The following is a 13,269-nucleotide window of genomic DNA, read 5'->3' as shown; positions in this document are numbered from 1 at the left end:
CGGCCCGAAGACTTTTTCAAGGGTCACCCTCAGGCAAGGATTCAAACCAGGGATTTTTTCTGTGAGGGGTCTGACTTTCGTCCAACAAACTGACCCCTCGTGACCCGAAAATCCCAGAAAATTGGGGTTTTAGAGATAAATTAGTATCACAAGATTAAAACAAGTAAAACACTAGATTAAACAAGTAAAAACAAAGATTTGTACAATGAAAGTACAAATCTTTGTACTTTCATTTGTAAATTTTGTAAGTATTTTGCCTTGTGTTTATATTACTTTTTTGGTTCTTTTTTCATGTATTTTGTGGTTTGATTTGCTGTGGTCTTATTTGGTTTGTTTTTTGCTAGTGTTTTTACTTGTTTTAATCTTGTGATACTAATTTATCTCTAAAACCTCAATTTTCTGGGATTTTCGGGTCACGAGGGGTCAGTTTGTTGGACGAAAGTCAGACCCCTCACAGAAAAAATCCCTGGTTTGAATCCTTGCCTGAGGGTGACCCTTGAAAAAGTCTTCGGGCCGGATTCAGTTTTCTTTTTGATTCTTTGACTATTAACTTAATATTTATTTCTAATTTTGGTTAAGTTCATTTGTGTTTTAGTTGTAGCAGCATTAGCGCTCTCTAAATACAATGTATATTTTATATTATTATTATATAGATTCAGAAAAATTATATAGGTGTTTTTTGCACATTGTTTAGTTATGGATTGATAGTTTCTTATCTTTATTTAATGTATCTTTAGGAAGCCGAGACCTTACCACCAGGCCACCGCGGCTCTTCACCTACTGGAAGTATATAGGCCTATAGATAAATCTGATTTGCATATCTTTAACAATGTAGCTGTTTACAGCACTATCTACTAGAAATTTTTTTGCACTAATCTTTTTTATTTTCCTGCTATTAACACAGAAAACGTAAGATGTAAACCATTTTCAAACCTGATAATAATTTAATTTTATTGAAATTTTGACCTTTCTTGCATAATAATGTGAAAACAAAACCTAAAATTACAGAATTATATGGGCCAAAACTTTAAACTCTTTCAAAAGATAAACATAACTCTGAATGAAATAATAAAATTTAGTGTGAAGGATTGAAACCCGTTTGAAGTAGTTCAAAAAAATTAAATAAATAAAAAAAAAAATGAATTTTAATAAGGTAAGATAAATTAATTGGATCAAATAAATAAAAGTAAAAACAATTATTATGAATTAGATATGCAATAGGTAATTACTCAAAACTGACCTAAAATCTTTAAGTGTACTGTACAGGTTTTTTTTTTTTTTCTTTTTGAAGAATTTTGAAGCAAAATAAATAAATAAAATTTAAAAAAAAAAAGATTTTATCTTCATGGAAATGTTTTTTATAAAACTATATTTATATAAACACTTTTTGTCTGAAAGAATGAATGTTTCATTTTCAGGATTTATTACATGAGAGTCTGAATGCATCACAATTTTAATTACCTGGATTTTTTTTTTTCAAATTCTGAAGCAAGAAAGTGACTATTATCTCCTTCCAATTCTTACAGAATGAATGCTTCCAATTCTTTATTATTCCATCTTTTAAAACATTATTATTATCTGCTTCCAATTCTTAAAAATCTCTTTCTGGATAATATTTTTTGAAATAAAGAAAGGGCTGATATAGAATTTGAAAACTTTTTTCAACAAGCATAAAACTCTGATTTATGATACATCTAATAAAGAAGCTTCAAGAAAATTAAAACAAACTGCTTATAAATATTTATGTATAGATTACAATTATTCAGCATTCTACGAAACAAAATTGCAAACAAGTCAATTAATCACAAACATAAAAAATACTATAATTTTAATATATTATACTTTAAAAATATAAATCATTTTAATATACAAATTTTATATATTAAAGTTATTTATGAACATTTGTAAATAATTTTAATATATAAAATTTCAATTAATAGGAGCTCATATTGTAAATTTTTTAAAATTAAAAACATTGACACTTTATTTTTTTATGGCTGAAGAAGATTAAAAAAATTCAAATTGAAAATTTTATATTGTAAAATATGTATGTAATTTACTTTTAATATACTGAAAAAAAATGAATCTTCATATACAAAAAAAGAATACTTATTTTTGGGGATATCATTCTTTTTTTAAAGTCAATATCTGTTGATCGTCATGATCACATAAAAAATTAAAAACTAAACTTAATTAAAATATCTTTTCAAGCAAGCATAGAAATCCATAAAACAGAAGTGAAAAATACAATATAACTCACAGAGAACTATAGATTAATGTTTTTGAAAATAGTAACCTGGATTCCTTTCTTTCTTTCTTAATCTTTATTTAATTTTTTTTTTCATCTGAACAAAATATACAGAAATATTTTGAGTGCAAATAATATACATAATTATTCCACATGAACATTTTTATTCAATACATAAAAATTTTATCCAATATAATGCATTTTTATTAAACCTCAATGGTTACTGAAAAAAAAAAAAGTGATATAAAGATATTTTTGATTTATAAAAGTTTGAAATAAAGGGATTCAATGATAATAAAAATTTCCATGCAATAATTTCGTATAAAAATACATTTATTTATTCATTTTTCCAACAACAAAATATTCATCTTTAAACAAGGAAAATACTTCTTTGTCCAACTCATAAACTGTTTCTGTAGGACACCATTCATTTTTAGGTTCATGTTCAGTAAATGGATCATCAGTTAAAATATCAAGGGTCTCAATATTGGTTGGCATATATAAGCGATAGGAATGTAGAAACATCCTGTAAGGGAAAACATCTTTTCTATTGCTATAAGTATAGTCACCGATAATAGTATGTCCCAGTTCATGACAATGCACCCGCAGTTGATGACGGCGACCAGTAATAAGCTTCATTAGCACCTTGGTTGCAGGCTTACCAGTATACAACCCTCGTTGCAGAACTAAAAGTTTAGACATTGCCCATCTGGGCTTTAAACAGTATTCCTTATCTGAGGAGCACATTCGATGTGAATAATCTGATCTGGAATCAACACCAATAGATTGATCCATCTCTACCATATTGTCTTGAACATGCCCATGGACTAAGGCCAAATAATATTTATCAATTTTTTTAGAATTGAAAGCAATGGTACTTTCTTTTGCTGCTTTTTTATTTAATGCAATAGCTAATGCTCCACTTGTAGAATAATCTAAGCGATGACAAAACCTAAAGCCAAATTTTACTGTAGGATCATACAAATCATGAAATCTATATTTCAATTGAGTTGCAACAGTTACTGGATGCTGTTCCTCAGAATCAGAGTTTATAGGAATGTCACATGCTTTGTTTATAACTAAGAAGTTATCACTTAGATGTAGAATATTCAAGTCCTTAACAGTGGCTGGTTTACAGCCCATTATATATACTTTTATAAAATGAGAAGCAAACCACTTGAATTTAACTTCCAGCTGATTCATAAAAATATGGATGAATAATGGATAAATCTAAAAATAAAAAGAACAAAATAAAAGTTTTTAATTGACAATATGAACTAAGAATCAAAATATAATTCTTTTTTTTAGATTAAAAAATAAATTTAAAAAAATATTTTTGAATTAAATAATTTAGGACAATTACAGCCAACACCTTGAATTTTCACCAGATACTCAAATATATATTAGGTTTTTCCCAGAAAGATTCACATATTTTGAAATACAAGTTCAGAAAAATTTATTACAAGCTTTACACACTGTATCATTTAAGTCTGATTTTTGGTTGAAAGTATCATTATGCGCATGAGGTTGTAAGTAAAATGAAACATTAATATTATGCGTATGAGGTGGAAAGTAAAATGAAATAAAATTAACGGACAGAATAAATAAGAAAATTGCCGGAGGGCGCTTTTTGTAAAAATATAATTTTATCGACTATCATTGAGAATAACGTGACAGTTTAATTTTTATAGATGTAATTACTAAATTATAGTAATTTAATTGTATGGGAAAGTTAATAAAAAATATCTAAAAAAATTACAGTTTTTGATTCAGTTTACACACCGTTTCTAACTTCCGAATTATTCGTCTGTTTACAAATTTTTATTTATATTTATCTTCATATCACTTCAAAGCTCTTAAATTTCTATAATAAGCGAGCTTCCTAAAAAAAAAAAAAAAAAAAAAAAAAAAAAAAAAACCCTACAAACTACGCAAATAAATTTTGAACAATATTTCACATGCTTTATCATCCTAATTCAGATTCGTTAAATAAAAGGATTCTAGACACTATAGTTTTACATTTTTACTTTTCAGTTTCAAAAGTTTGTTTTGAATATCGATACGACTTGTTTATATCAAATCGTTACAGTTTTCGCTTGTTGTTGATGTGTTGATAGATGTGAAAAAATTATGAGCTAGGGATTCTTTTGTTTTTATTTATTGCTGTCTGCATTTAATATATGTTTAATTCATAAATTTTTAATAAATTAAAATTTACTTGAAGTCTTGCAAACTAAACTGTTTTTGAGCTATTGCTTGCTACTTCAGTTTCTTGCATAAATGTCAGAAGTTATGGCTCCATTTAAATGTTTTACTTTAGATTTGACAAAAGCAAATAAATGACTAAAAATGTCATCTTCAGCAGTTTCAGCTGTTGTAACTTTCATGAAGAGTCCTTTAGTATCTTGGGTTCGTATGAAAAATTTTATTTTATAATTTTAATGTATAAAACGAATGAAGATATTTAAATTTTTAAAAAATATTTTCATTTGCACCGTATATTTATGTGAAGTTTAGGTAAAACATTTAGCTGCAGATTTTTTTTTCTGCTAATTAAGTAGACTTTTAGTCATATAATCGCAGTTTAAATAAATAATCATAAACCATCATGTTAATTCAAGTAATAACGATCTAGGTAGCTTTGATTGTAGAAACTTCCATTTTTTAAAAACATTCTTATAAAATATGATTTGTATATTTGAAGTGCATGAATAGTATTTTTAAGTTCTCTTTCAGGTTTTTCGTCTTAAAAGTTCTAAACAAAACGAAAAAGAAATACGTTATAGGTGTAGTTTCGGTTTTGGATTATAAGAATTGTTAACTGGAAAATTATCCAAAACAATTCTATTAATTCAGATAAATACAATAAGATAAATATTGATTACTGCTATAGTACTTTTTGTATGATATTACATGATTTAATTCCTATTATTATAATCCTGAAAAGCTAGTTTTATATTTGTTTTCTTTTCTACACTCATATAATATATATAAAGTGCTCTGTACATCTCCCCCCCCCTTTACCATTCAAATCAATTGTCTTTGTTGCTGAAAGTTTAATTTGTGCATGAGAAAAATTGGCTAAATGCCAAAAACTTTTGCAGATATGAAAAATTAAAAATGACCCATAAATCTTATTATAAGTAATAAAAGGTAATATTATTTGTTGATAAAAAATAAGTTTTAAAAGTTGTTCTTAAAATGTTTCATTAATATATCTTTATTTTAATTTAAATTTGTTAAAACAATGTTTGTAGTACAACTTATATATTCAGAAAATCTGAAGAGTCCTATTCCCTTCTACTATTAATAGAAATATATGTTTTCATTTCCATGCATAATTTTAAAAAGTATGCTTAAATATATGTTATAAAATTAAATTTCAATTTTATTTAATGTTCAAGTTTGCTGCTAGGAGTTATCACAATAAACATTAGATAAATTAATTGTATGTTTATATCTAAAAAAGTTTTTATGAGTTTTAAAATATTTTATTGTTATTTTTATATGTTAAACATTTTGCTTCTGAATAATTTAAATTCAGTATTGATAGTTTTTACCTCTGCTTATAAGAATATTGTTTACTTGTTAGACAAGTTATTATAAATATTTTTTTTTTCAATTATTTGTTTAGAAGATTTGATATATATTTATTAAAGATATAATGTCATAATTTTAGTATTAATGTTTTCTGCTAAATATGCAATCATTCAATACATCCTCTATTTTTATTTTATGAATGATTGATCTCAATATAGAAATTTCATATGCTTGTCTTATAAAATTCCCAATTTTATAATGTAGTGTTTTTTTCTTAGTGAATAATATGCTGTATCTCTAAGTTATTAAAAATTCAGTATATTTGTGATGTTCTTCTGACATGTCTGTCATTATTCTCTGTAATTTTTGTCTATTTCATTTATGAAGACCATGGTGGATAGGCTTATTGAAAATTTTATAAGAGAGGAAATGCTATTTGATTTGTGATTTAAAAATTGAGAGGTCATATGCATGGAAAGGTGGCAAAGCACTAACTTATTTCCCTTTTGCAATTTTAGTTTTAAAAGGAAATTTTGTATTTTTCAAGTTAAAATTTGCCATATTTATTGTTATTTAAATATGATTATTATTTCTCGTCGTTCTGTACGTGACCATAAATTCAGTTTAGATCTTTTTTTTATATTTAATTTGTTTAATATTACCAATTTTCAATTTTTTGTTTATATAAAAAATAAGATAGATAGTAGAAATTTTTAATTTCTATATTATAATCTGCATAGATTTCTCCTTTACTTTTAATATACATTTTCTTAGCAAAATAACATCTGTCTTGCTTTTACATTTAAGAATTTGAATATTAGAATATTGTACAAGGAAAATCAGATGTAGAATGAACATTTAGTTAATACAACGATTTTTGTGTTAAAGTAAAAACTGTCATGTATAATCTGGATAAAAAAGCAAAAGAGAATAAAATTAGAAAGGTTTATTCATAATTGATAAAGAATATTAATTCCTAAATTTTTAACTTTTGAATTAAAAAGCTGAATAACTGTTGTTAAGTTCTTTTCATAAATTACTTTATTATTTTGTTGTGTTAAATAGCTTTGGTACAAAAATTATCACTTCACATAATTCTTATTATTTGTTAATAATCAAATTATTTACATATGTATATATATATATATATATATATATATATATATATATATATATATATATATATATATATATATATATATATATATATATCAGTGAAAAATTATTCCTATTGTTAATTACCATTTTGAATATTTTTATAGGCTAAAACATTCCAAGATGAAGAAAAGAAAATATTGGAATACAGATGTCTGTGTGATGGGCTTTTCATTTATAATATGTGGCTAGAAATGTTTGTTTCATTTTTCTTTCTTGGCTTATTATTTATTGATATATTTATAGTGGCATAATTATCATTTATTAATTTGATTGTTATTTGTAGTGATCCTCATCCACCATATCATGGAATTAGCTCATCAACAGATGATCTGGCTACTCGGATACGGAATTTGGATATTATACTCCATAATATAAAAGCATTTTATGAGGTAAGTATGTCTCAGCATTTAGAAATGGTGATACAAATAGAATACTTTTCCTGGTTCTTTTCCATTAGTTCAACTACATACTGCTGCATTATTAACTCTTTCAAGAGTATTTTTTTAAGCAATGGTGTATTAAACTATTTTTGGTTTTGAGATTAATCTAAGGAAAGAAATTCACTTAATCTATATTTTCTCTTAATTACTTTGATTGCATAATTATATCTAATTAGTAAATCAATACATTACCTTGTTCCTTGAGATAAGAAAATGAAACATTTAGGTTATTTCATTGAATGAAAACTTATGTCAACATTCTTTTTAGTAATAGGTGTAATATATTACTCTTTAAAATAGAAACTATAATAAATTTAAATGTGTTGAAAGGATGTCTGTTCACAAATATTTGATTTTTGAAGGTTGTAAAAAATGGACATTAATTAGAGATGGTAATATTGCTTATCAAGAAAGTGGGCTAAGAAAAGTGATAAAATTTTATATTTTACACTGTAATTATGCCATAAAGCATTGTTCTCATGGCCTGTGACTTACTAGAGGAGGACATGGGGTTGAAATCTGAAATCGGGTTGAGATTTAGTATAATGATGGTTAGAATGTTCATTCTTGAAAATATTAAAACGCAATATGAGGGAATTCTCATCATCAGCAAGAAAAGAAATCAAGAACAAGTAAAAAATCATCTTTGAATGGAAACAAATTAATAGAAGAAGGGTCATCAAATGATGGAAATGCAACTAAAAGACCATTGGAGATTTCATTACCACCTTTTGGTGAAAATACCTCTAAAAGATCAAGAAAAATTGTCCCTTCCCAATTCAAAAGAAATAAGACTAGATATGTCAAGCTATCTACAACATTACATGCGTTATAATTATGAATAAAAATGCAGATATCCAGGATTTAAATCTAGAACAAACAGTCAAGTGCTCAAAATTCAGTATCTACTTATGTAATATTTAAATAAAAATGAAATTTCATTCAAAATAAGGTTTAAAAGATTATTAATATAATAATTTTTTTTTTTTTGAGGATGCTTTAACTTGCTTTACATGACAATCTAATCAATTACACATATGTGTACCCGAAAATTATGGAAAATAAAATTGTTTGATCAGCAAATATTTTTTTCCGCAAACTACTGAGATGTAACAAAGGTGAAAGATCTAGAAATCAAATTTTTAAACCAGTTTTAAAAAATTCAGGACTGAAGAGCTTAAGAGATCTATGGAAAAATAAACTTCATTTGCATTTAAAAGTATCTCTTTCATCAGAAAGTTGGGCAACGTACTATGCATACCTTATCATCTTATTAAAAATTAGTGATGACAATTGATGGTGCACATTTAATTGAATATTTACACTATCTTCGGGATCAGCGGGACGGGAATCAAGTTATCAGTATATAAGCTTTACCAAAAGTTTGAGGACCATTTTCTGGAAATTGACTGAATTGTTTTAATATTTTCATGAATGAACGTTCTAAATGTATACTATCATTATACTAAATCTCATCCCGATCCCAGATTTCAACCCCATGCCCTCCCCTTGTTAGTTTGCCTGTTCATACTTGAGGGATCTGTGGTTGTTTGAAATCTGTCAAATGGTGCTGTTTAATTAGTATTCTTCAGTTCATAGGCCTTTAATACAGAAGCCTTTATTGACATTTTGCTGGAAATGCCTGATTTATAATGGGAAATATGACCTATTTATTGCGAACTCTGTTGTGCCATAAGGTGTGGGAACGAGGCCTAAGATAAATATGCTTGCATTTAAGTAGCTACTGAATTAACTTAATCATGACATTGTATGCTTATGTTAATGCTTTATGACAAAAGCTGTGAACTGATGGAAAGGTACCAATTTCCTTTATATGAAGAACTTAATTATAATTTTGCTATGCAATCAAGAGCTATGCTAAGCAAAAAAAATGGCATTCTTAAAAAGGTTTAAGTTCTGACATTGGCATTGCATGCCAAAGTGAAATTTGAATTTCAAATATTATTTCTGAAGCAAAAGTCATTCTAAAAATTAAATCATTGATAATTTCTTTCTTTTATAACAAAGATTATCCTATAAGTAAAAATTATTATTAATATTAAACAAAAAATTTCTAAATATTGTTGAAAATAACAATCCTCAACATTTTCCTGAAGGATTTTGACTGTGTGTTTTTTAGAAATTTAATATTCTTAAGAAGCTTCCATTTTTATTTCTTGCATTTTGGATTTTTCATTTAATAATTTTAATTAATTTTGTGGCATAGTATCATTATTTTGTTTTCCATTTGAATTTCTTACCAGAAATCTTTCATGCACCATTTTAAAAATTTCATAAATGTGTTACTCTATTTTTTTAAAGCTATACTTAAAAGTTTTTTTTTTTGTGTGTGTGTGTAAAATAATGAGATGATCTGTCACTGACAGCCATGAAATTTAGTAATAAATAATCTTATTTTTGACAGTGCATCACAAAAATCTGAATTTTAAAATTTGATGTAGAATTATTTTTTAAAAATCCATCAGTTTTATTTTAGGTGAATTTGTTGTTTATATTATTAATATGCTTTTTATGATTATGGAGAGAGGATTGTGGGAGGGAGGGGGGGGGGGGGTTCAATGCATCATCAGCTAAAACAAACTATTACTGTTCAAATGATTTTTTTTTGAAAGCCTTATACTATTTATTGAATTTTGAGACATTTTTAAATCAGTTTTTCTAAGTTTTAAGATTTAAAACTAAAATTACTGTAATTCAGTATTCTAATTTTTTCATCTTTTCCATTTTTCTTATTTTACTACTGGAACACTGTACCTTTATTGAAAAAAAAAATGATGAAATAATCTTTTTTAAGTTGATTCTTAAATTATTTCTGGTTGAGTTGAAAGAGTTTATTCACAGACTGTAGTAAAAAAGCAGTGAAATTTTTCACCCTACTATCATTATTTAGCTTGGCTTTCCATTTTGAACTTGGTAATGAATCAAACGAAAATTAATGATCCAAGAGCCATGTCATATGCAACACTATGCTTGACATTGCATATATTCACTCTAGTTTGAATACTATACATGTTTGCTGAAGATTGTATTGTATCTGCATCATAATATTTGTTTATAAATAACACAATTGCCAATCTACTTTGAAAATACAGGATGGTTATAATTAAATTGACTCCATTCACACACTTATGTAAAGACCATTATGGTTGACATATTGTTTTTAACTTGATATGTATTTATATATATATAATATTATTTGGACTATGGAAGAAAGAATTCTGCAATAAAATATAATTCAAATTTCAACTTACAGGCAAAACATGGCCATAAAGAACAAAAATATAAATTTGGAGCACAAAAATCTATTCAGTCGCATTATTTGTTCAATGTACAATTTATTTGCATAAATCACATGTTTAAAGTGTTTTATAGTATATTCAATAGCAGTGCAAAAATTTTCTTAAGAAATTGCAACAACATGGCATGTTATTCTTGTTTTCAATTCAATGAGGTCCATATGCTTTCTCCATAGACATGATCTTCTAGGAATCTTCACAACCAGAAATCACAGAAATTCAAATCTAAAGACCCTTTCTTAACTTGTCAAGCTATATGCAGTATTGTGATATCTTGTATAGAGATAGTAGGACTAAAACATTCACCTTCTTGTGAGTCATGAATGGCTTGCTTGATGTTGTAGAAGTTTGCATTTAGAGGTATCCATGACAGAAATCCTTTTAAGCCCATGAGGAGAATGCTCCTTAAAGAAAAAGAACCAAGTATGAAATCAGCTGTAAAATCTTACCATGCAGTAATATAATCAAAATGCAGAGCTGTTCATATGTAACATTAGAATATGCGATATCCCATATGCAATAAATATGAGTATTTATTGTTTCATCTTGGATAAGACACACCTCCTCTAGCCATTAAATGTTGCACAGTCAGTGGCAAAATAGTAAACAAAATTACTGTGTGGTTCTGAATTTTAAGCATACAGTTTTTACATCGTGTGGACTTCATATGGATACCACTTTAAAATGAATGGCAGAACCTTTTGTATCATAGACTAAGAGAGACAAATCACATGACATGTCTAGCAAGTTTTGAAGAATATTGAGAATTTGGCTGTCTTTCAACCACATCAAAAGCAACTTCTTCCACAATTTGATTTGTAATCCATTTCCGTCCTCTTCCTGGGAATGCACCTAATTCTCTGATCTTTTCAAATTTAATAATTATCTTTTTCAATTCATTCTTTGCCTATTCTGCAAGCCTTTCAAATGTCAATATACCTACTGAGCTACTAAATTGTTACTGCTGTTGAAACATTTTGACCAATAAAGCACAGTTTTTCTTATTTAAAGACAAGGATGAACAATCTTTTTCCTGCATTAACTAGTTGGTATATTTAAATGTTCTTCTTTCTTTTTTTTCTTCTGTTGTTTATGTTCCTGATTTCCATTTTCTAATGTTTTTTGTCATTTTTTGCATTATATAAAAATTGCGTCTAAAAAAATGAGGCTGATATACAAACCAAGTTTCATTGAAGTATGTCGATTAGAATATACTTTTCAGGGTTGAGTAGAGTCATATGAATTGCAACTATCCAGAAACATTATATGTGTATGCTTGCTATGAAATCTGAAGTTTTTTTTCAATAAATATCTAAAGAAGTTTTCATTTAAATTGCACTTGAAAAAGTCATGATCTTAATACTTAACTAATCAAGTTTTGTATATCTAGATTTTTTTTTTTTTTTAATTTGACTATGTTTTGAGTGAGTATGACTTCTTAATTTCATTTAAATTTGATGTCTACTTTTAATGCTATGTATAAAATATCTACTTTTAAAGCTTCTACCTATCCCTATATAATCTTTTTTTGCATGTCACAAAATCCTGTATCCGAATTGAAAAATATTTTTTATTTCTATTTTTTTTATCATTTATATTATTTTAAGAACATTATCTTTTTTGATATAGTTCTTATAAATTTATTTGAAAAGATAAAGTATGTTTTTTTTTTTTTTTTTGTACTCTTTTGGATTGTCATTTTTTTATTCATCATTTTGCAGGAAGTTCTGGGGCAGTTGTTACTGATTAAGGTACCTGATATCTTAACCTTAGCAAAACTTAATGATGAGCGTAAGTAAATTCAACATATGCTTCTTATAATCTTAAAAAAAAGTTATATTTATCGTATTTTATTTTGTTATATTTTTTGCCATAATATAGTTTTATGCTTAGGTTTTTATTATATTTCTGACTTAATTATTATTTCCTTACAATTTTTTACATAAATTAATTTGAGAAATAAGTAATTTTTTTTCCAAATTGTTTTGAAATTTTTATTAAAAGTAAATTGTTTTAAGTGTAAAATGTTACTTTATAGATTTTTTTAATCCCAGTTTTTAGTTTTTTTCATTTTCAGCATCCACTTATGCATAACTTTAATATAACAGTAATCAACTATATTATATATAGCAATCTATTTGATCAGTATTTCTCACTTTTTATTATGTAATCTCTAACTTTTTTTTACTTTAACATCAGTAAAATTTCATTTGTAAATGGTAAATTTGTATGGTAAGATTTTTTTAAATTACACATTTTTACCAAATTTAATAAATATTCATAATTAATATTTAGAGAACTTTATATTTTTCTTCTTTTTCTTAATTTATTCTTAATAAATTGATATTAATGCTGCCTTTTTATGTTTTGCGTTTAGAACCGGTATTCATTGCTGATTGCTGAATTATTCTTTCTTTTTCAGCTAATGTTGAGGCTTTTTTTTTTTTTTTTTGCAGTAAATTCTTTAAATTTTACTTAATATTCATTTAGAACAGTATAAAAAAATAATATTTTTTGTTTTTGCATATTTGGAAAATGCTGCATCTTGTGTCTACAAAAAATTTTT

The 13,269-nt window shown here is 26.1% G+C and overlaps 2 protein-coding genes across 6 annotated transcripts in view; one reads left to right on the top strand and one right to left on the bottom strand.

Annotated features, from left to right (window-relative positions):
* Positions 1-2,537: 2,537 nt before the first annotated feature.
* On the bottom strand, positions 2,538-4,087 carry LOC129976081 (RNA pseudouridylate synthase domain-containing protein 1-like). 2 transcript variants are annotated; one of them, XM_056089457.1, is made up of 2 exons: positions 4,031-4,087; positions 2,538-3,478 (listed from the first exon to the last, which is right to left on the bottom strand). In XM_056089457.1, the coding sequence occupies exon 2, from the start codon at positions 3,449-3,451 to the stop codon at positions 2,582-2,584; it is 870 nt and encodes a 289-aa protein (XP_055945432.1). In that variant the 5' UTR covers positions 3,452-3,478; positions 4,031-4,087; the 3' UTR covers positions 2,538-2,581. The 2 variants fall into 2 exon arrangements, with proteins under 2 accessions (XP_055945432.1, XP_055945431.1); XM_056089456.1 differs by having other exon boundaries at positions 4,008-4,054.
* A 257-nt stretch (positions 4,088-4,344) lies between these two features.
* The window catches only part of LOC129975699 (girdin-like), a 50,393-nt gene continuing 41,468 nt past the window's right edge, over positions 4,345-13,269 (top strand). For all 4 annotated transcript variants that reach the window (XM_056088836.1, XM_056088834.1, XM_056088835.1 and 1 more), the window contains exons 1-4: positions 4,345-4,657; positions 7,051-7,139; positions 7,230-7,335; positions 12,425-12,494. In XM_056088836.1, coding sequence (XP_055944811.1) covers positions 4,598-4,657; positions 7,051-7,139; positions 7,230-7,335; positions 12,425-12,494 — 325 coding nt within the window. In that variant the 5' untranslated portion in view covers positions 4,345-4,597. The remainder of the gene's footprint in view (positions 4,658-7,050; positions 7,140-7,229; positions 7,336-12,424; positions 12,495-13,269) is intronic.

Source organism: Argiope bruennichi, chromosome 7, assembly GCF_947563725.1.
Source record: "Argiope bruennichi chromosome 7, qqArgBrue1.1, whole genome shotgun sequence".
NCBI lineage: Eukaryota > Metazoa > Arthropoda > Arachnida > Araneae > Araneidae > Argiope > Argiope bruennichi.
This window is presented reverse-complemented; position numbering and strand designations above follow the sequence as displayed.